Here is a 24,238-nt window from a genome sequence, read left to right as displayed (position 1 = left end):
TAAATTTCTGTCATCGATTATGATCATTAGGGGAAAGAATTGAACAAAGCAATGCATGGAGATTAGAAACTCCCATCTCCATTTTCATTAATGTGGTCAATAAGTGAGCCAAACTTTTACTAATTTGTAGTTACACATGTAAGATGATCACCTGTAAGATGAATTTTTGGGCAATATTTGACAAAAATGGTGAAAAAAACTCATTAATTGACATAATGAGTAAGTGGGATTAGGTTTTGAACATTGATGTCCACTTATTAAGATGCCAATTATTTAGTGACTGCCCTACATTCAATGTGCTAAATTGCCTAATTCAATCCAGACCGACAGTAGCAGCTCGTTGAATAGATATATAAGGACAAAACCTTTGTTTTTCCTTTCTTTTTCCTTTAATTTTACTGCTAGGAAGATCTATGGAAGAACCAATTACTTGTATAATTTATTAGCAAGTTTTTCTGTCCTTCCTGCTGTTTTCCCTTCATTATTTGACCTTAGGAAACCTATCAGAGGAGGGACCATATGTTTACATTTATGTAACATAAAAAAAAAAAAAAATTGAATCTTAAAAATGACTCAGCAAGCAAAAGCACATGCATGAAAGGATATGAAATATATATAATTTTCTTAATAATTACATTACTAAAATTGAAATTATTGGCAAGAATTGTTTACATTATCAAGTCAAGAGATAGATTATGGCCAAATCCCACCAACCTTCGTGAAAGCTCTTGAATGGGAATGGGGCTTAGAGTGGGTTAGATAGATTGTAAGTCACACCTACTACAAAAAATTGAAGTGCTTCAACTCCATGTGTCTTGTGTCGGTCCAAGGGTTAGGAAAAAAAATGGTCATTCCTTTGGACAAGACATTGTGAAAAGTAACAGTGATTAGTGAATAATATTATACTGGAATAGACAATAGTAAGAACACCATCAATAATTAACTTATTTTTAGCAATATTATTATTCCACTTCCCACTTGTGTTGGCAACCAAAGAAAATTGAAGAAAGAAATTAAGGGATAGAGGAAGAGAGGACATACAAAATGTTACGATATAGTTTCGATATTTTAGTTTAAGGGTAAATTTTGAGGAATTTTTAATATTTAAATTTAAAAAAAATATTTTGCTAACAACAAATCGACTAAATCGATAAAATCATTCCTCTTGAGATAAGTGATTTCATGTTTAAATTTTTGGGATTGATTTATTTTTCATTACCAAAGAAGACGTATTATTATTATTATTATTATTATTATTATTATTATTATTATTATTATAGAAAGGAATATGAATTATTAACCCTAAAGAAAGAAAAAAGAAATTTGATTTAACTTAAATTTTCAATTTTCAAATTCATAATATACTATTTTTTTTATCGAATTATACATGTGATTGTTAATAAAATTATAATATAATAAATTAATTTTAATATTTTTATATAATAAAATTAAGATAATTCTCATAATATTAAATAATGTTTTGACGTTCCTGTCTGGTAGCGGTTTGCGGTATCTTCTTCATGTAGTCTAAGATGCCGATTTGACAACTCAAATAGACTAAGAAAATTTTACATACTTTTTAATTTATAAAAAAAAAAAATTGTTGGTTGTACGTATAATTCTTTTAGTGAAGTGAAACGTTCAATCTGAGTAACAAGCATGGAGAAGATTGGGATGGCATTTTTCGTTTTCTGGAAAGCTTTTGATTGATGGGATTACTAAGTTTGATGTTTTTTATTTTGATCTAAACCAATGCTCTGAAAAATTACATTAATTTCCCATTGGTCTGCACTGTGCATAAAATTTTAGGCTTCAACCCTACTGTTTCACAAAAATAAAAATATATTTATTATTGAATAACTAATTTAAAATTTTTTATACTTAAAAATTTATAAAAAATTTAGATAAGAAAAAGATTATTTCATTTTAGGATGGCACTTGCCTTAAATTTTATTGAGAAATTGCATTAAATTTGCAGATGATGTTTTTTTTTTTTTTTGGTTTTTAAAATCAGTTCAAAAAATATAAGTTAAAATATAAAAAAAAATCTTAAACTTTATCACTTTAATTAGATAAATCTTTTTTTATTTTTATTATATTTAAATAATTTTTTATTTTTTATTTATATCGAAATAAGTTTTTATTTTAAATAAAAATTAATTTATATTAAAAATTTATTTAAATAAAAATTATAAATTAAGTGCTTATTTTGATACAAATTATATGTTATTATTTTGATTTAAATTAAAGGTTAAAAATTTATTTGATTATCAACAAAAACGATAAAATTTAAGGATTTTTTTTATTAATTTAGTCTTTTTATTGCAAATTCAAAATTTATCTTTTGATTCTTGAAAGAGATTATTTAATAAATTTTGAATTCAAATCTCACAATTTGCAGTCTCTTATTTTATCTCTAAAATATGGCTTTTTATTATAAAAGTATAATTTTTTTTAATGATTAATAATATTATTTTTAATAAAAAAAAATTAAAATAGATAAATTGCATGACTCTTTAATTTTTAAAAGAGTACGAGGAAAGAAAGCGATAGCTCTGTTACGGAGTGACTAAATTGAAAACTAGGATGATGTTAATCTTACGAAATGGGTTTTTTTTTTTTTTTTTTTTTGGTGATTTTGTTAATATAGAATCTCTTCAATTCAAGAATCAGAGTCCAACGACCAAAAGGACAGTCTGGCTAATTAGGTAAAAAACTTCAAAATTTTGCAACTGCATGTGAATTCAAGTTGCATGGCATGTGGCAAAAGCCTTAAATGGGGTCCAAACTGGAAAGGCCACCAATTTCTCTATTTTTTTTTTTTAATAGTCTGTAATTTTATTATCCAAAAAGCAGCAACTGTTACCATATAACAGTTCATACAATTTGGATAATTTTTTTCACCAATTTGCCTTTGCCCCCAAAACCAGACAAAAAAAAAACAAAGAGTTTTCACTCTAATTTGTCAGAAACACTCCTTAAAAACACTTTGATTTCCTTTGATGTTTACGCAGGAGCTTGAATTTTGCAGGGCTTGAACAGTTGACTGCTGTGGCATAAACAGATATGCAGAAGGACGAAGCAGCGGCATTAGCAGGCAGTAGAGTAATGAAGACAGAAATTATATTAAGAAAATACCCCCCATCAAATCCTACTGTACAAAAAGGACAAAAAAAAAAAAAAAAAAACCTTCAAACGTTTAAACACCTTAAAGTTAGAGCAAACCCCCACAAAAGATAAATAAAAGAACACATAGTAACTATCACAATTCATGAAATTTAGAGCACAAGCCAATCCCTCCAAACAAAAACACTTTAAATGCTAAGAAGATCAGGCTGTTGCGTATCTTTTGAGCTCTTTGTTGTATTAGGAGACTCTAAAGTTGTGGCTGGTGATGGTAAGGGCTCTGTAACTGTGGACTTGCCCTGCTTTGAGTTAGGTGGTTTGGGGAGTTCTGTTAGAATTTGAACCACTTCCCTCATTGTTGGTCTCTCTACAGCTTGTTCTTCAACACAGAGCATCGCTACATAGAATACATGCATCACCTCATGGAGAGGAACTGAAGGGAGTCTTGGGTCAAGGATTTTGAAAACCCCTTCCTTGTTTGAATCAGTCATTTTTCGAACCCATTGAACAATGTCCACACCATCACCAAATTCACCCACTGGTTTTCTGCCACAAACAAGTTCTAAGAGAACGACACCAAAGCTGTACACATCACTCTTCTCATCCACCTTCAGCGTGTAGGCATATTCTGCAAAAATAGGACATGAAATTCTCAGTCAAATTACAGAAAGAACCAGTATGAACCTAACTGTAGCATAGTTAATTGGCAGTTGATTTTTACCTTTGCAGAGACAAGTGAAAAAAGGATAATAATAGATCATTTGAAACAAGCAGTTAGAACCAACAAATTTTGGTTTCCTGTGATTGTTTCTCAATTGTTGGACAGGAGGTTTAGTTGGTCAAACTTAATTTGATGTACTTTCAAAGCTCTCATACTGATTGAAATGAAGAAAATATTAACTTCCCTAAAGACAAATATCGGAGCACAAATCATGCTGACCAGAACCCCAAAGTCAAACCAAGTACACAAGAAATTATTGGTAGGTATTAATGCATGATCCAACCCAAAGCATTAAAAGAGTCAAAAAAGTTTGCTAGGAAAACATTAAAATGCACATGAAAAATAAAACTAGAACAAAATTTCAGGCATAAAAACAGAAAAAATAAAAATTTGTTAATTTTAGAAATTGGTTATACCTGGAGCTATGTATCCGTATGAACCAGCTATGGCAGACATGCATTCAGATGTGCCGGAATCTTGCAGAAATTTGGCAAGGCCAAAATCAGCAACATGTGCTTCAAAATCAGAGTCAAGGAGGATGTTGTTTGATTTCACGTCTCGATGGACTATCAACGGGGAACAATCATGATGAAGGTAGCATAGCCCCTTAGCAGCCTCAACTGCGATCTTATATCTCGTATCCCAGTGCAGATGACCCCCTTTCTTGCCATGAAGAACCTCACCTAAACTCCCATTAGGCATATACTCATAGACCAAAAGATTAGTCTCATGATTTGAGCAAAAGCCCAACAGTCTCACAATGTGCCTGTGCCTAATCCTGCCCAGAGTCTGTATCTCAGCGTTGAACCCATGATCATGAGAGGACCCACGGCTCATTGCTGGTAACCTTTTAACCGCAACCTGATCACCATTGGGCATAACTCCCTTGTACACAATCCCAGCACCTCCTTTTCCAATAATATTATCCTCCTTCAAACAATCCAAAACATCATCACAAGTAAAATCTAAGCGCTGGAAAGCAGTTAACTTCCAAGCCCGAGACTTACTGGCCATTTTCAAGGATCTTGCTTTGATTATAGCTGCGACTGCAAACAAGATCGAGCAGACAAGCAACCCAACAACAAGCAGAAGCTTCAAAGAAGCAGAGAGTCCACCTTTAACACGAGTTTGATGAGTTCCATTGGCAACACCATCTTTACATGGCCCCAAATAAGGGCCACAAAGTTCAGGATTCCCCAAAAATGAGGTGTAGTTAAAGTAACTAAACTGACCAGTGCCGGGAACCAAACCAGAAAGATTGTTATATGAGAAATCAACTGAAGTTAAACTTTGCATGGTAGCTATTGATGAAGGAATGCTACCAATAAGATGATTTCTTGACAGATTCAGGTAGTTTAATATCCTCATACCAGTGATCTCAGTCGGAATCTCACCCGAAAACTCGTTTCGACTAAGATCAACAAACGTTAACAGCTTGCATTTGCTAATTTCCGGGGCAATCGGACCTGAAAACTTGTTATGTCTAAAATCTATCTTTGAGAGTTGTTGTAACTTCCCAATTTCAGCTGGGATTCGACCCGAAAACTCGTTCCCATCAAGAAGAAGCTTTTGAACACCTGAAAAGTTACCGATACTAGCCGGTAAAGCCCCCGAAAGCTGATTGTTAGATAAACTAATTTGCCCAAGATTCACCGAAATAGAAGAATCAACAACCGGAAACTCCCCGGTTAAATAGTTACCCTGCAATTCAACTTGAGTAAGCTTAGGTAACCCAAAAAGGCCTTTTGGAATTGATCCGTTGAGAAAATTTTCCCCCATTCGAATCCGATTGAGCGACTCACATTTCCCCAACGCTTCCGGAATTGGACCAAACAAGAAATTCCCCAAAGTAATCAACGTATGCAAGGTGTTGCCGGAACACATATCCGGCGGCAGAGACCCCGTCAATTTATTCGACGAAAGATCTAGAAGCTGAAGCTTTTTATTACTTCCCAACTTCTGAGGAATACTTCCCGTGAAGTTATTTTCCCATAACTGTAAAACCTCCAACTCAGGCAACTCACCAATAAACTCAGGAATCTGTCCGTGAAGCTTGTTTCTGAAAAGATTAAGAAGAGTCAAGTTTTTGAGATCTGCGAAACTCTCTGGAATCTCTCCGGCAAGCATATTGTTCGATAAATCCATGGATTTCAAGCTTTTCAAGGTTCCCAGTTCCGGAGTTAAGGAACCAGAGAGCGCATTGACTTGGAGAAACAACGTGTCGAGCTTCTGTAACTTTCCGATTTCAGGTGGTATTTCGCTGGATAACATGCAGTTAGCGGCATCCAAACGAACGAGTTCTGACAAGTTTCCAATCTCCGGTGGCAAACCACCTTCAAAACTATTGTAATAACCAATGTACAACTGCTGTAACTTTGTTAAGTTACCGATTTCCGGTGGGATGTTACCACCGAGTTCGTTACCTGAAACGGCTAAATATTCAAGATGCTCCCAACGGCCGTAACTTGACGGGATCTGACCGCTGAAAAAGTTTCCTCCCAAATGTAAGTGGCGTAAATTAGGAAGCTCCGTGACGGAAACCGGCAAGTCTCCCGTCATGTTGTTGTTGTATAAATCGAGGACTGTAAGGTTTTTGAGTTGGGAAAGTTGGGTAGGGAAAGAACCGTTGAAAACATTGTTGGAGAGGTTGAGGTAACGCAGAGCGGAAAGGGCGGCGAGTTCCGTCGGGATTAGACCTGAGAACTGGTTGGCTGCGACGGAAAAGTTTTGGAGGAAACGGAGGTGGGAAAACGACGGGGAAAGAGTTCCAGACAGGTTGAAGTTAGTTAGGTCGATGGATATCACGTGACGACCAGTATAGTCGCATGTGACTCCGGTAAATGTGCAAAGGGTTGTAGTTGCATTCCAGTTGGAGAGATAAGATTGAGGGTCGTCGGTAATGGAGGATTTAACGGCGAGAAGCGCGCCAAACTCCGAGACGGCTCGTGCGGCGGAGGAGTGGGAAATTTGGAGGAGAAGAAAGAGGAGGAGTAGCAACCTCATTTCTACCTTTTTTTTTTTTTGGGTTTTCTTTTCTTTTCTCTCTCTGAAACGGATTTGAGAGGAAAGGGAGGGAAGGGAAAGAAGTGGGAGTGAAGAGAGAGTGAGGCGAGGTCAGTGAAGAAGATGAGAAGCATGATTATATTATTTTCATAATTGCCAAAAAGTTTCATTTATTTTATTTTTGGACTTTTGTTGTTGGCATAACTTTTTGGGTTATTTTCGTGTATAAATTTTATTCATTATCGTTGAATTATAAGTTTTTTTTAATATTTTGATATTTAATAATTATTTTAAATTTTAATTAATTCAGAATCAATTGGATCGATTTTACAAAAAAAATATTTTTTTAAATTTTTTTTTTAATTCATAAAATTTAAAATTAAAACTTTATTTAAAAAAAATTAAACTCTTTATCATTTGGACTAACAGATATTGATATTGTTAAATTATAAGATGATACATTGTAAGTGAAGAAATTTTAAAAATTAAAAGTTTTAAGTATAAATAATAAAATTTGACTCTAATGTATTTTTAAAGATTTTTTAATTTTTTAAATTTATTTATTAATTATGTAATAATAATCTATGGAATTTATTCATTATCAATATATTAAATAAAATTTTAATTTTATTTATATTTATATTTTTTAAAAAAAATAAAATGAACAACATTTGTGATTTTGTTATATTTGTGAAGGACAACGTTAAAGTTTCTTAAAGCTAAAACCATAATTAGTGGAGAAAATTTGAGTCAAGGATGTGACTTTAATAATCAACAATCATATAATATGTTGATAAAATATTTATTTTATAAAATTAATTTTCAATTTTCAATGTCAAATTTCAAAATTTTACTACTTCAAATATAAAAAATTACTTTAATGGATTGGACCAAAGTTAAAACTTGTTTAAATTATTTGATTCATTTGACACAAAATAAAAACAAATTACTAGTATTACTAAAAACATGTATATATCATAAGAGAAAAAATATATTATACAATGAATTTTACTAATTTTGTCAACCAGGTAAAAAAAATTAAATTAATAAGAAAGTAAATATTAATGGACCGTTGATAAGTGGGTAAAAAAAATGGCTCCAAGTTTGGATAAATGGGTTTCTCTTGTGAATTTCAATAATCTATTTTTCAAAAATTAAAGGAAGGAAAGATGGGTTCTAAAATCTATCAAAATTTGGAAAATAGCTTGATGATCCATTTATTATTAATTTGTTCAATCTATTTTCTTTTTCATTTTCTCTGTTGTAGCATTTAATTGCAGTAGGAAGATTTTGGCTTTATTCGTAGACGGGTTTTGCATTTTTGGTAGAGGCAATACGTGGGGGTTGACCTTATTATTAGGGCATTTATTGTTCAATTAATTTCACAAAGTTTTATCATATGTTACTGCAAATTAAATTTACGTAATTATTATTGATTATTTTTGGATCAAGTGATAAGTTTCGAAACAAAATTCTTTTGTATAAAATTGTTTACATCCATTAAAAAGGGTGTTAGTAATAGTGAAAAATATTAAAGAACTTTACTAAGTGAGACGGTTCACTGGTATTTGTTCCAGGATCAAAGACTCCACCAAAAGGCACTGCTGTTTTGTTTTGTAGTAGATCGATTACAGTACACTGAGACAGGATGCATATTGCATCGTAAGCAAAAGAACTGAATCACTGCTTAAAAAACACCTGGATTAATGATAATTAAGAGAGGCGATGACAGCATTAATTCATTAGAAATTCAGTGTTCACTCTTGAGATATGCACTCCATTTATAAAATTATTATCTAGTTTGAATTAAAAATTTATAATTTTATTTTATAAAAAATATCTCATAAGTATAAATTTAAGTATATATATATATATATATCATATTATACTCTCATATTTTTTTAACGTAAAATTGAAAGTCACAATCTCTCTCATTAATATTTTGCTACTTTAATTCAAAGATTTATAATTTTATTTTATAAAAAATATCTCATAAATATAAGTTTAATTATATATATTATATTGTATCATCACATTTTTTTAATATATAATTGAAGACATCACAATATCTCCTATTAAAGCTCAAGTGCTTTGATTTAAAGATTTATAATCTTATCCTATAAAGGTATTTCATAAGGATGGATTTAAATTTATATATGATATCGTATCCTTGTATTTTTTTTAATTAAGATTGAGGGCATCACAAATTTTTTTCTTAAAATTTTATATCCCTATCAAGTTTAATACAAAATTATAACTAAAAATATACCAAATATTGAGATTCTAAATGTGGCTTCAATTGTGTAATACTTAATTCTCACTTAATAAGATTTTAGAGATTATTTTTACAATGTAGCATATTATTTATGAACTTATGATTAATTATCGTTTTTATATTATTTATAGAGACTCACACTTAACTTATAAAATATTATTTATTTTAATTTAAAAATCTTTTAATTTTGTCTGTAAATAATACTTCACAAATATAAATTTAAATGTTTATATATATCTATTATATCGTATACTTATAATTTTTAATATGAGATTATGGATGTCACATCAATGATATTTGAGTTAATTTCAAAATCGTTATATTAAGATTTTAGTTCAATAAAATTGAATTTAATTTTTAGATTGAAGATTTAGAATTCAAACTCTAATCATAATAAAAAAAATTAACTCAAGAATATTGAAGTCAGCTCTAAGATGGAAACAATAAAGTATCTATTCAGTAATATTAAAATCAATTCTAAAATTAAAAGATTTTGTATTTAAATCCCAATCCTAAAAAAATTCCCTACCTTAATCAGGTCTTATTTGGGGTATGATGCAACCCCATAGAAACAAATATACGAATACAAGAATAAAGAGAAACCCATCATCAATCATCATTCTTTTTAACCCACCGAAAACAAAATTCTCCCCAATGCTTTGCATTTTGGCAAATTCATTCAAAACAAAAACAGTTCTTTTTTCTTTCTTGGCTATCTAAGGCAAGAGGATTAGGAAAAAGGTTGGGAGGGGAGAAAGAAAATGATTTATAATTATTAAACAGTAATAATTTTGCTGGGGGAAGTGGTAAAGAGAGTTGGTCAAATTTTGTTGACTGACGCAATGGAGAGAGACGTGAGAAGTGGTGCTTTCATAGAAACGCGTTTCTTTGTTTCTCTCCCTTGCTAGTATTGTATTACTATCATTTTTCGACTTTTTTTTTCATCGCATAATTACTATCATTATGCTATGAAAATCTAGATCTACCCTCAACTGGCCCTTGGGTAAGCAAGACAGGGGACCCCTCCAAAGAGACACAGTAGGGAAGAGATGGTCCAAAAACAGGGTAGAAACAAAACAAAAGGCGCTTGCTTTCCAGGATGGGAAAATGACCAAATAGTTCTTACAAGGCAAGGAAAAGCGACGCCGGAGATAGGATGATGAGTAAAAAGAATTGCATGATATAGTTATTTTATGTTAGTATATATTTTCTTATTTAAATTATATTAGGTAATTATGATAATAAAAATTTAATTATTTATTATATATAACGTGAATTTATTAAAATAAATATTTATTATTTAATTATCACATGTAATGAATAATAAATAATTAAAATTTTTAATAATATGATTATGTAATATAATTTGAACAAAAAAAATTGTCTTGAAGTAAGTATTTAATGCAATATTTTTTCAATAATGGAAAATTGATTTTAATTGATTTTATACATGAAAATTAATTGAATTCAATTAAATCTGTTTGATAATAATTGATTAAAAATAATTTAATTGATTAATTAAATTAATTTTTCATGTTTAAAACTAATAATTAAGTTAATTGAATTAATTATTTTTAAAAGTATTATTTAAATATATTATGTAATATAAATATTTATATAAATAATTTTTATTTATAGATTTAAGAAAAATAAAATGATATTGATGGTAAAATTATAAAGTGAGTTTTATTAAGTAAAAATTATTGTAAAACTATTATTTAAATTTAATAACAAAAGAATGGTAGAAAATTTTAATTTTTCAACTGAGTTGATCAATGTATTTTGATTGAGTTATTTTTTATTATTAAAAATAACTCCATTGATTTTGATATTTTTTTAAAAGAAGAATCCATTAGTTCCTTTTATGATTTTTTAACCCTAGAGAAAGGACCAGGGAGGTGTCTTTCGAAAGGGACTATAACGTCTCCCTTATTTACCTCGTGGATCTCGGTGACTTTCAAAACCAAGTGTCCTTTTCTGGGTGACCAACAGCTCAATAGGGTCTAGCTGTGCAGCAAGCAAACTCGTTTTCAACTTTCAATCTCGTTGATCAAAGATTCAAAAGCATCAAAACTAATGATTCCAGGCTCCCAAAGTTTCTGGGTTAAAGATTAGGCAACATGCATAGCCATTGCAGTTTCTAGTGCTGATTTTATCTGATATTATTTTTTTCGAACGCCCTTTCACTTAGTACTAGAAAACTTCGGTCTAAGAAAAATATCAGCGAACCCAAAGCTCTTCCAACCCAGAAAACACGTAGATCTATCGCTAATTTATGCCTAGAACGGTGTTCCTTGTGTCCCCTCAAGAGTCCCAAAACTCTTCCCTCCTTTCTATGAAAACAGCAATGTAGTTTTTCACTTTCATCTTGTAGTAATCCCCCAAAATAATACAAATAATAATCTAGTGCTTTGCTTTATCATTTTGTTTCTCAAAATGTTTTTTTGGAATGTTAGCAGTGTATACGACATGACATGGATAGTGTTAAAAAATAAAAACCAACATATCAGCCGCAATCAATTAAAGTTTTGTTTTTCTTTTTGGACTGAATGTTTTTCTTGAAATATTTTCTTAGCAAATATAATAGATACGAACCTCCTTACACAATCTTATAATGTTGTTTTGTCCTACAATTAGATACTTAACAATTGTTGAACAATATGAAATTAAGAACACAAAAATTCATGCGTAATTAATTTTTTACAATAATCAATCCCATGAACCTTTTTCTGACTTTCATAATTGTAATTTGCACGTTGAGACCTTTCATTGATTTTTCATCTTGTAAATTGGGCCTAATAAATTGTTCATTAAATTTTAGTATTCGTTAATAGAAGTGATTTCAAGGTAAAAATAAAGGGGACCTCCATATATGAATCTAGAAGAAGAAAAAAAGTTACAAGGGATAATTACTTGAAGGGATGATTACAAGCAATAAAGCATCTCCGCCTGCAAAAGCCAATTTCCTTTGTCTGCTCTTCTTTTTACATTGTTTGTGGGAATCAAAAATACATAATTTTTCTTTTTAGATCTCTCTTTCAACTTTATTCGACTGTGATACATTTGCTGCTACTAACTCAAATGTCTTTCCTCTTCCCCACCTTCTCACTAATAATACCCCATTTTATCTAAATAATAATAACATTCACATTTGCTTCATGATAATAGAAAGGCACACCTATGATTTGATCTATAAATAAAAATGTCGTCTCTTTTCAACTTTAATTTATTCTTTCTTTTTTTTTTTCTTCCTTCTTTCTCTTGGGAGAGTGATTGAGGGGAGATGGGGGTTGCACATGGGGTAAAGTTTCATTTCTTCATTTGTTTCACTCTACTTTCTTGATTTCAAATTGTCAATTTTTGTTTCCGAAACCAAGTTTTGTTGGTGTGTCATTCAGATGCTCTCAAAACTCTTTTATATAATGGCTAATAGAAGGCTTTTTGTGTTGCATGTCAATGATTTTGAAACCATTAATTTTAATGACAATTTCTTGGTCATGAAATCATGATCAAGAATCTTCACAGCCTGAAGAAAGGTTTTGCAGTCTTTAAACATTAAAATAATCATCTACACACTATTCTTTATTCAGAAATATGATTTTCATATAACCCTCAAATATGATACCATTTTAAATTAAAAACATCAATAGTTCAGTTGGATGTGTTTACATTCTATAAGAAAAGCTTCAGACAGAAACCAGATAAAATGAAATGATTCCATTTCTCTTTGGGGCAAGAAGCTTCTTAGACTCAAATTATTTGATTAGCAGTTCAGATCTCACTGTCATTAGATTTTCTAGCAATTGCTAATATCGTACCATACAACATCAGTGGTATAAATAAAACCAGGAATTTCAAGCTAGATTATCAGATCTGATGAAGTGAAAAGATATGAGATTTGGAATTCAATTAAGAGAACATGCAAAAGTTCTGAAAGGTTGTCGTATTGGTGATGTAGGATGTCGCATTGGTGATGTAGGATAACTTGATGTGGTAATCGTTTGAATTAATCACTACTTGGAGGGACTAACAGGGGACCAGGGGGGCAGGGCGTATCCGCTTACATTCTTGGCCCAATAAGCGTGTGGGATTGCAAACGAGCTTCTCTTACCCTTTTCTACAACTAATAATGTGCTAAGATGTGCTTCAAAATTGAATTGGAAGAAGATTAAAGACGTGAAAAACTGGTTTATATTCATCATTTCAGGTTTATTGAGATGCACTTTTTGAATGCTTGTCTTGATACGTGGAAGCTTCAACCCTGAAGAGTTTACTGAATTCTTCCCGCTGTTTCTGGTACTGGGCAATTGCATTAATGTTGTAGGAAATTGACAACGAACAAGACAATGCAATGGTGTTTTAGCAGGTTTGTTTTTGTATTTTACCTTATAGCTCGACTCATTTTCAATTTGTCTAGCTTAATATGTACCATTTTTGGTCAAGTGGGCACCAGTCTGTTAGTACTGAACATTTGCAGGTTTTGACACCCTGGATTTCCATTTGCTCCTTAGTGGAATAAGTAAAAAAATAAGAAAGAAAAAAAAAAAGAAAATCTTACTACTGAGCTATCCCTTTTCCTGGTTACCTTCCTAAATTTACATAGGCATTATTTGGAATGGTTTTTGACTCATTCAGATTGCTGCTCTTTCAACTGATAATGATATATCAAACATGCCTCTTTTAATCTGTTTCAACATAAAGGCATGCTTGTACTTTTGTACGAAGAGTCATATGTCACAAGTCAGAACCCATCTCTTAGCATCAAGACTTGAATCTCAAGATCTCAACCATTTTTCATATGAGATACCATTGAGGGCTACAAGGTTACAGGCATACATTTCATATTTATTTCAACTGACATCTTATTACCATGAAACCTTGAATGATTTAATCATTTGTTAATGGATGTAAGTTCCTAGGTAAACAGTTATATTTTACCTAGTGGACGTGACAATAGCAAAACGAATCCGGCAGAAAAGGTAAAAAGAACATTAACACACCAAGAAAGGCTACTCTTTTTGCATACTCACAAAACATGTCTACTGAGGAATGAGGTATAATTGTGTCAGGAATAAGGATTCAGGAATTCTGAGAAGCGGCAAGAAAGAGAGCTCCAGCTCCAGGGCCACCATGTGAATGTTCAACGATTATGTTGTCTGAGAGCTCATTCCCAAGCATTTCCCAAACACTGCTATGGAGATAATTCCTGAAGATTCTGTAGTGCTCATAAAGCCCACCTTCTATTATAATTACACTTCTTCTGTTGGCTATTCTCCCAAGCTTCTTTATAATGGCCACAATGCCTGCTCCAGCCAGACGAGCTCCACGTTCCGTTACAATGTCACATACCTCTGCAACAATTTCTCTTGCCATTGGTGTAGAATTGGTGATCTAAGGTTGATGAAATGCAAGTAAGGAGACAGTTTCAACTTTTAAGTTTTAAATGCTAACATCCAATTGGTTTAAAAAAAAAGAGAGAGAGTTCTAGCAAAGTGAGTGTTTGGGTATTTAGTAGTTTCAATTTGATGACCATTGAAAAGATTCTTAATATTCAATACCAGGATTGATATAGGCTTCGAATATGAATTAGTTGGGTTCAAAAGCTTGAAATTAGTCGGAAGAAGAAAAGTGAACCTGAAAATGGAGCTTAGCTTTATTGGTTTATGCCATTATACATGGTATCGAATAAGTTCAAGGTTGAAATCTTAACATTTGTAATCCATTCTCTTATTCCAATGCTGCTATCTCTCTTTTAAAAAGTGATGATTTTAAATCAACTTAAAATTTATTGGATTTAAAAAAAAAAAGCTATTAGATCCCAAATGATTCACACACTTTTCCTGGAAGTGGATTCTAACAAGATTGATATTCTAACCCCACACTTGCATATTCTCCCTCCCCCAATTTCCCCTAAACTTTGATCTCCTTTGTAAAAAAAAGAAAAAAAAAGCAATTGCATTTGGATGAGTGTCAAACATGGATGTGAGTGCAGCGTAGATATATTCAACTTTTTCTAAATTTTTTTATATTTAAAATGTTATATCCTATATCCAAATTCACTTTAAGCCGATAATATATGTTTGACGTAGTACATTTCGATGGAATCATAATGTGAGCAACAAACTTTACCCCAAATATTTCCTTGAGCTTTTCATGCACAACTTCACGATCTTCTGATGTATCCTGATGCATTGCAGCCATATCAGGTGACCTAAGGAGGAAAAATTAGATTAGATATTCATGAATCAGTTGATGTGTCTATGATGCGATCCTGACCTATGACCACAGAATGGACACTTCTTTTTCTTATAAATATTGCCAATTATTAATGATTATGTTCTCTTTAACAATTGTTTTGGGCTCAAATAATATACTATTAAGCAAGCAATATTGATGCATTTAGATTAAAATTATGGTGGCCTTGCTTACCTTAGCAAGTAAGGAATCAGAAGTTTTGGAGGTACACTTTGACCAAAAAGGGCTGTATCCTGTGCCATCTTAACTAAAACTCTTCTTACAATTTCTCCCAAATACATTCCAGAAATCAGCTTTTCGAAAATCTGAGATAAAAAAGAAGGTTTAGAAACAAATTGATGGAGAAGACTTATGCCTTCAATTTGAGATATATTATTTGAAATGTAAAGTTGGCCTTACCCCGCCACCAGGCTTCGAACTTTCAGCATCTAAAGAAGCATCATACTGAGTTATTGGAAGATAACAAGAATTGAAGTTTCTCCATTCCATGCTAATAACCTATGAAACAAAGCACAAACATCAAATTTATGTTCACAAACTAAGCAAATGAGCAGCATTAGTATCTGTCACTCACTATCTCGCCTTTCGTTGGCAATGAGCCATGCCACCTGGGAGCTGATTGAACTGTATCTACATAAGCAGCATTTGTGCCCATTCCTAAGGTAATTGCTGCCACACTGTCCTTATTATAGTATCTTCCACCAGCTAAAATTCCAACGGTATCATCAACCTGCTCAATATCTTAGCTGAATTAACTCGAAAAAGGCTCTTATCCACTCCGATGAACAATGTTATTTAAGCAATGCAATGCAAATGAAGTTGCTTACTAATGCATAAACTCGCATATTTAAGCCATGTTTTTCCAGAGCTTGATTGATTTCAGTGATCAGTTTCTTTCCCCTCTGATTAAACAGTGAGATTCAAAAAATTAGGATAGTTATGGAAAGTTCAGAGTTGAGATTTATAATCTTTTTTCAGTTCTGTAACTCAACTGTGTCATCAGCAGAGAAATTCTTCCATTTAATTGCTGAGCCAGATGTGGTTGTAGCTTGGTCCGCTGCATAAGACAAGGTAAATCCCAGTTTCCTGTCATTTGCTGCTGTTTCATCATTGTTCGCGGGATGTGCCAAGATAAATTTTGCAAGCTCCGCAGCAATGTAATCGCATAATTCCTGAAGACCAATAAGGTTTAAAAGTTTAATATGAGTGTAACTTTTTTTTCTTTTATCAATCAAACGATCAACATTGGAAAACAAATCAACTAAATAAATTTTTTTTTCTTTCTGCTAGTTTATCTCAAATATTCACTTAATTTATACTGTAATATGACAAAAACTATGTTTACTGTTATCTTCTATGTATCCCAAAATGTCCTCCCATGCTAAAACATATCATCATATCAAATCAGATATAGTAAAACCACACCTGTGATGTGCCAAGCATGACATTGGAGGGAACAGAAATTTCCTCCCTATGTAAGTCAGAAATAGGCTCATTTTTGCCTTCCAGCCTCGCACACACCATCAAAAAATTTATTTCTCTCAAGTTCACCCCATAATACATTCCCTTCTGATTAATCCTGCCACCAATGCAGCAGCTCCAAAACAATTAATATATATATATATATATATATAAAACAGTACTATCTGCTAAATTTGAAGATTGAGGCCTAAGATTTTACCCGGTGGGAAGAGGAGAAACATAGGAAACAAGCATGTTGAGGCTACTTGGTGCTTCATCTGAGGAAGAAAGTGAGGCTTCCATATCAGAAACCATGGCATTAGCCACTTGCCACAACTTGGGGACTGGAGTTGCACATTCCCTTGCAAATTTACGCATGATTCGTTGACTTTTCCTCCATTGCCGGTCCTTGTTTTGCTTCCAATATTGCCTCACTAAAGCCAACACCGCCACAACTGTTGCAGCTGTTGTGGTCACTACTGCAAACACTACCTCTTTCTTCATCTTTCGCTTGATTAGAAAAATATTGGATAACAAAAACTTCCCTTTTCTTTATAGTTTATAATTAAATCTTCTTTTTCCTTATCTCAGGTTGATAAGGTAAATAACAGAACTCCTGGAAATCAGTAGCGAAGAACGAGTATCATGGGAGGGAAGGTCTTGGTCGTGCTTGGAGTTGGAGAGATCAGAGATGGCATCGAAAGTCTAGGATTCCAAGCCCAAAGATATGCAATTGGAGGCATTACACCGCTCAGCGTAGGCCTCTCCTCCTCTTGGGTTTAGATCAATCTTGTGTTCCATGTGAAGAAGGGACTCCAACATTATTATTCTGGGCTACATGTGGGCAAAGCAATTGAGGGTAGCCCAACCAGTCCAATATTATAGTTTGAGTTTGTGGCCCGATTGCCTGTTCCATGTGAAAATGCGAAGAAACTTTGAATTTCTTAGTACCGACTTGAATCTCCAACTTAATTTTACATGAAAGTGGAAAAGAGTTTGGTTAAACCGTAATGTGATCGCATGTTGAATATGTAGAAAATTGTTGTTGGATTTTCTAACAAAGAGAATAAGGCATGAAAAACGTTGTCGTCGTATTTATTCTCTTCATTTTCTTCAGTAAACCATTCTCTCTGTCTCTCTCTCTTTTTTTCCAATGATCATTTTACATGGAATTAAAGAGTCACCATACTCTCAAAAGTTCCAAATTAAAGTCAAAGTTTGTGGTGCTACTCAAATGGCTTAGTGGAAAATTAATGCTAGCTTGTTCTTAATTTTTAAACGTTTTAATCTTTGTAAAAATAGAGACAAAACTGTTTACCAATTCCTTTCACCTTATAAAGTCAATCACGGACGCTTTGCCTTGAATCCTTGATGCTAATTAATCCCCATGTCTTTTTTTTTTTTTTTTTTTTTTTTTGCATAATTGCATTCTCTTTTCAAGGCCAACCGTATTTGTTGCATGAAATTAAGGAGGCATAGCTTTATCCCAACCCCCTAGCTAGTTTTCCTCTTCGGTTCCAGGATAAAGGGAAAATAAAAGAAAAAAAAATATAAGAGTAAAGAATCCTTGATTCTAAAAAGAAAAAAAATCATATACATATAAGATATGAATTAAAGAGATATAAGCTTTTTTCTATATCAAGATTTTAACTCCACTAGCGAATATATAAAATTGTCAATAAAAATTTTAAAAAAAGTGATTAAATTAAATTTAATAAGATTATATTTAATTCACGTATATATAAATTAAAAATAAAAATTAAGTTTAATTAAAAATATAATTTTTATTCTTAATTTTTATATATGTAAATTAATTTTTATATAATTCATATATATATATATATATATATATATAAATTCGAGTTAAATCAAACTGGATTCGAACTTTAAATCTTTTATTATCTGACTCAAAATTTATATAAATCAAAAAATTATGTCTAAATCTATTTAATAAGTTTTAATTTATTATTTATCTTCTAAAAACTTAAACGAATCTTCGAATTTAGAGAGCAACCCAATCCTTAAACAGATTTATATACTTAATGATACCTGAATAAGCCTAAATTTGAAGGAATAGGACTCAATTGACAAAAGGGGAAAACATAAAATAATGAAAGGATTAAAAGACCAACCGTACCAGCCTTTTGAAAAAGTATGGAAGAAATTATTATATATATATATAGAAAATAGCAAACTATATTGAAAATTTTGGGCATAATAATCAACCCCACTGATTCCAAACATCAGCATCCAGTGGAAAAGCTGGTGATGATCGGCAATGAACAAATTTATTTGCAGGAACAAAACCCACCACCAACTTGTCCCAAAAGAAAACAAAGAAAAAGGCCCAAAAATAACTTTTTCCTCGTCAATTGTACCAGTTCAAATGTCTATATTCATCAAAGTCATCACGCTTCATGAGAATTTCTATTTGATTAATGTCGAAATCAAGAAATATCATTCAATCCTTTCGGTAGTTAAGAAAAAGGTAAACAGGAAAAAGGCGGAGACTTAAATTGATTATAGGCCCACTATTGACTAAATTGCAGCAAGAGCTGAGAAATTGGTTGCTTGTTTTGAAATATTCATTGTTGATTATACATTAGTTTTTACTATCATATTAGAGATAAAATCTATACTGTTTTACTTTTTACTAGCTAGCATCGATTTTATGGTTAAATTTTGGTTCTAATAATTAGATTCATTTGATATATATTAACAAGGGAATTCAATAAATTAATCAAAATATTTTATTAACAAAATCACTCGAATGCACTATAAATTTATAAGCTCTAAATGTTGGTTACTCAAAAGGATATCTCCAACCATATTATATATAGGGTTGAAAATGAATATATGTATATATAAATATATATGCCGAATAAATGCTTTAACATTTAGGTGGGGAAGCTCCAAATTTATTGGATAAACATTTTGTCATATTGTAAGTTGGATGTGTAAAAGGTTTGAAAATGGAGAAAGAGAATAGAAAGAACATCAGATCATGGTAGTTGTAATTATTCGTCAACCATTGTTCAGCTTGTATCAAACCCTATATTAAAACCACCGACCATTATTTGTACTGTTTTGGGACAAAAGTCGTAGGTATTAGCTTTAATCCTCCTTACCTGTAGTTGTCTGACTTTGACTATATTGTTTCTTCTTGCGAAAGCTCCTAGAAACTGAACAAAGAACAACAGTTTTTCTTTACAGACTTTTGGGACATTTCTAAATGCTGTCCTTTTGGTTGGATCAGTTTCATCTACCTCTACAATCCATTAATTGTAAAATCTCGCAAAATATGTTGGTTAATTAGTAAAGGTCTTCGTCTATTACTTTCACAAGTTAAAATAATAGTTTGATTAATTTAATCATATTTAAGATGTAACATTTAATAAATTTATATTTAAATTTTAATAATCATAATTTTTTTTAAAGTTGCGGACATTACAAATTAATTAACCACTAATCATCATCTTAATTAATCTACCCCCTATAGCAGGCTAACAATGTATCCTACTTACTAGGTAATAATGTATGCTTAAATACAGAGTTACTCTTTGATTTTTCTCCTAACTTGTAACCTGGGAACTTCGAAACATCCGAAGATGTTTCTATCAATCAATATCCTACCAATTAATGTTTTGGTTTGAAGCAATGGAAACAGGAGAGCAGCCTAATAAAAAGTACTTGCTTATTTATAAATACTGAAAGAGAAAGAGGGAAAGAGAGAGAGTCAAATGTCAAAGAAGAGGAAGAAACAATGGCGGATTGCACTCTTTGGTGGGGACTATGATAACATTTTAATTACTACTACTACTACTACTGCTGCTTATCTAAAAGTCGTTAGCAATTAAATATTTTCAGAAGCTCCCATTTGTATGCATCCAACTGTTGCAATCATCTTACCTCACTTATGCGTGTCTCCCTTTCTGTTCACACGTCATATATATGTTAAATCCCCCAATTATTATATACTAAAAAAAAAAAAGGTTTTGGTAATTGTGATCTTTCAGGAGAATCCATGACTGCATCTTTTAGGCATTTGCTTGCACGACACTACTTTATGGCAAAAGAAATTACAATGATTCATTTGTAGCAAAATGGAAAGAACTCTCATCGCATTATAACTAAACTTTATATTCGTCGCATTATATCTAAACTTTATATATGTGTCTATATATATATATATATAATCAATGATTAATAAAAAATATAAAAAGGTGTAAAAATTTTTTTTTTTTATGTAACTTCATCCCTCCCCATATGAAAATTATCCAATTAAATGGGGGCCAAAAGCAATAAATTAAGACATTGAAATAACTTTAGATCATCGAAGTTAATTTATTAAATTTTAATTAAAAGAAAAGTCATAATTTATTTAGTAAAAGGTGCAATTACAAGGATAGTTTACACAACGAATCAAATATAAAAAATAGATATATATCTTAAGCTTCCTAATAAAACTCTAATCAAATCTAAAAAATAAAAATCACCTAAAACTTATTTTGGATCAATTAACACGTTATTAGAGTTGATATTTAAAAATTAAAAATTCAAAAAAATTTATGTACATAATTTTTTCTTCAACCAGATAATAAGAGGGGTTTAAGGGTAAAATAAGAATTAAAAAAAAAAAAAAAAACCACCTGTAAGCTTCCAACATTAATGGAGAAAAGAAGGGGAAAGATGCCATGTATACAACTAAAGTCTAAACCTCTCAAAAACCTCTTGAAGCTAAGGAGAATCCAACACAGCCACGTGGCATCTTTGCTGCAAAAATAAAACGTGGTCAATAATTCGCAAAAAAAAAAAAGACAAAGAGAAACCCCTCCTTTGCTGCAAAATTGGATCCTCGTTGCTATTGATAATGGTCGATAGTAACTAGTATGGAGGGAATAATTTACAGGCTATTGTTTCTCTCTTTAAGGTCTGAGGAAAAAACCAACAAGAATAAACTATAGAAAATCATCACTGATCCAAAAAAGAGAAAAAAAAAAAAAAAAACTCATTGATCTTATTCCTAGTTATTTTCTCCCCATCCAATGGAAGTCGATAGGCAATCTTGTTTTCTCGGTGTGAACATGGATTTGCAAGTTCATCACATGTACTTCAGCAAAGCCAGTCGTAGGCTTTTCACAAGATCCTTCACTGTCATTGAAAACTCATCTTCCATCTGCAATAACATGAAAGTGTGGCTTAAGTCAAGGGTTGTAAATAATACTTATAATAATTAAGCTAAATTGAATAAAAAAGGAAGAAACAAAAATTCCTTGCTAGAATTTCTAGAAGGTTGTAAAATTACCTGAGCAACAACGGTTATGTCAAGAGTAGCTTGTCCAAAGGCTAAGACATTGCTATTGAGCACTGAGAGATGAAGCTTTTCGACTTCATTTATGATATTTGATATGCATCCTTTGTTTTTCTCACAGAGGATTCTAATGAGGACATCCTTGTCTGAAACTCTTGCTTCGATCTCGGGGAATGGATTGTTAGATTGGCTATCAAAGTTCTCATTAGATGAAGATGTCTCATCATCTGCAAAAAATTGGGTTTTCCTCACAAAGATTACTGATTCTACTGTTTTCTTAGCAGCCTGTTCCTCAAGCGTAGTCACTCGCTCTTGAAGTTCTTTCAAGTATTTGATAGCGTCTCCAAGCACAGAGTTCTTATCTGTCTGCAAAGACAAATTAGATCAGCATAAGCCAAAGCTTTGTTTCTTTTGAAAGTACTTTGCTTTTGATGAATTCCAAAAGTTAATGCATTAAATATTATGAACTATATATGAGATTAACTAATATAAGCTAAACCTTCATATCGTATGAAAAATAGAGAGGAAATGTTATATACAAAAAAAAAAAAAAAAAAAAACCTTTTTCAGGCTAGGAATAAAAGAAATTAAAACAGAAATCTTTGAAAGACTTTGAACTTGTACCTTTTTCAGGCCAGGAATAAGTGCCGAAAGAGATATGAACCTCTGGCTGAGCTTTTCACGGCGTTTTCTTTCAGCAATTACATGATCTCGAGCATGTAAAGGATTCCTAGTCAATGAACCGGCCCCCTTTGAAACTTGCCTAAATTTAGGTGAGCAAGATTGGTTCTTGCAGGCACTTTGAGAAATCAAAGATGGAACATATCCCATATTTCCCTCCCAACCCAACTCATTATTTTTGGGTTTCACATCACAGTCAAGACCATAGTATTGCTGAGAAAAAGACGGTGATGAATTCGAATTGTCGAAGGAGATTATCTGGGAAGATGAGGAAGAAGAAGCCTTTATTGGTGGGATGTTTTCTGTGATGCTAGAGTCCCAGCTGTTGGTCTTGAGTTGTTTCATTGGCCTTTTAAAGTCTTCGACCTGATGAGAAGCGTCATTAATGCATGAACCATTCATGTTGTTGTGGGAGATTTTCTGGTCGATATGTGGATAGGATGAATAGCTCTCAGAAGAAAAAGATTGGAAATTGATATCATCAAATGAATAGTCAATAGGGTTCATCATTTGGTATTGTGGGAAAAACATGGGATCCTCCATTTCCTGTAAATCAAACCATCACAACTTTCATAAGATAAGGAATTCTTTTTTGTTTAGACGGTTGGGACCGGTATTAGAACAGTCATTACCAGTTCAGATAACCATTTGCCTGAAGCGATTTCCATTTTTTCCGCTTTCCCTTGATTTTCTGCTTAGGACTTGAGGCCGCCCTTAAACCTGGAATGATTAAACAAGAAACCAAAATCTTAGAAATGAAGGCACTATAGGAATCAAAGCAATTAAAAGTTGCTAATATTTCAAGCTATATATCTGATAGTCTGATACTAACCCCATAATCATCTTTGCTTTTGACTAAAGAAATTAATGAAAGAAAAGAACATTTCACAAAGAAGAAAAACACAGATAAAGAAGAGAAAATCCAAGAAAGACCCAGTAATAAAAAATTAAAAAAAAAAAAAGAAACCAATGGAAAATTCAAGGCTAAAACAGCAAAGTCAGTGTTGAGTTTAGAGTAGGGAGTCGAAAATGAAAAGCTTACCTTCAAAACAAAGACTGAGAGTCTAAAGAGAAGTGTTCAGATGTCGTTTGATTGAAATTATTCTGTCCCAATTCAATTGGCCATGAGGAATCAATTAGTAAATCTATATATACAGGTGTATGCCGTATAGACATACGCGCTTCTAAGTACTCTATGATTTCTCGCATGTGTGAAAATATGTTCCGCTTTTCTAGTTTTCTCCGTCCATTTGTAGGCTCTGTTTGTGGACTTCCACATTTGAATTTAATATTAAAACATATCAATATCGCCATACCTGCTTTTCTTTCCATATTCATTCTTGTTCTTAGTAATGAGATAGTCATATGTTATACCGTTGTCATAAAAATGATTAATAACAAATTA

At 32.0% G+C, this 24,238-nt stretch overlaps 3 protein-coding genes across 3 annotated transcripts; all 3 read right to left on the bottom strand.

Moving 5' to 3' along the window:
* Positions 1 to 2,812: 2,812 nt before the first annotated feature.
* Positions 2,813 to 6,963, bottom strand: LOC111317026 (uncharacterized). The gene is made up of 2 exons (XM_022919329.2): positions 4,264 to 6,963; positions 2,813 to 3,754 (listed from the first exon to the last, which is right to left on the bottom strand). The coding sequence occupies exons 1-2, from the start codon at positions 6,848 to 6,850 to the stop codon at positions 3,315 to 3,317; spliced, it is 3,027 nt and encodes a 1,008-aa protein (XP_022775064.1). The 5' UTR covers positions 6,851 to 6,963; the 3' UTR covers positions 2,813 to 3,314.
* Positions 6,964 to 13,985: 7,022 nt separating this feature from the next.
* Positions 13,986 to 17,486, bottom strand: HKL3 (hexokinase-like 3). The gene is made up of 9 exons (XM_022918173.2): positions 17,062 to 17,486; positions 16,806 to 16,959; positions 16,373 to 16,552; positions 16,208 to 16,282; positions 15,955 to 16,110; positions 15,780 to 15,878; positions 15,555 to 15,685; positions 15,255 to 15,336; positions 13,986 to 14,516 (listed from the first exon to the last, which is right to left on the bottom strand). Exons 1-9 carry the CDS (start codon positions 17,343 to 17,345, stop codon positions 14,205 to 14,207), a joined length of 1,473 nt encoding a protein of 490 aa, XP_022773908.1. The 5' UTR covers positions 17,346 to 17,486; the 3' UTR covers positions 13,986 to 14,204.
* Positions 17,487 to 21,774: 4,288 nt separating this feature from the next.
* Positions 21,775 to 23,946, bottom strand: LOC111316161 (transcription factor bHLH19-like). Its single transcript, XM_022918172.2, has 5 exons — positions 23,876 to 23,946; positions 23,466 to 23,553; positions 22,777 to 23,379; positions 22,147 to 22,518; positions 21,775 to 22,017 (listed from the first exon to the last, which is right to left on the bottom strand). The coding sequence occupies exons 2-5, from the start codon at positions 23,499 to 23,501 to the stop codon at positions 21,943 to 21,945; spliced, it is 1,086 nt and encodes a 361-aa protein (XP_022773907.1). The 5' UTR covers positions 23,502 to 23,553; positions 23,876 to 23,946; the 3' UTR covers positions 21,775 to 21,942.
* Between the last annotated feature and the right edge of the window lie 292 nt (positions 23,947 to 24,238).

This window comes from Durio zibethinus, chromosome 24, assembly GCF_047325235.1.
Source record: "Durio zibethinus cultivar Kanyao isolate XHJ-2024 chromosome 24, ASM4732523v1, whole genome shotgun sequence".
NCBI classification, from domain to species: domain Eukaryota; kingdom Viridiplantae; phylum Streptophyta; class Magnoliopsida; order Malvales; family Malvaceae; genus Durio; species Durio zibethinus.
The sequence above is the reverse complement of the archived record's forward strand: the minus strand, read 5'-3'. Positions and strand labels throughout refer to the sequence as shown.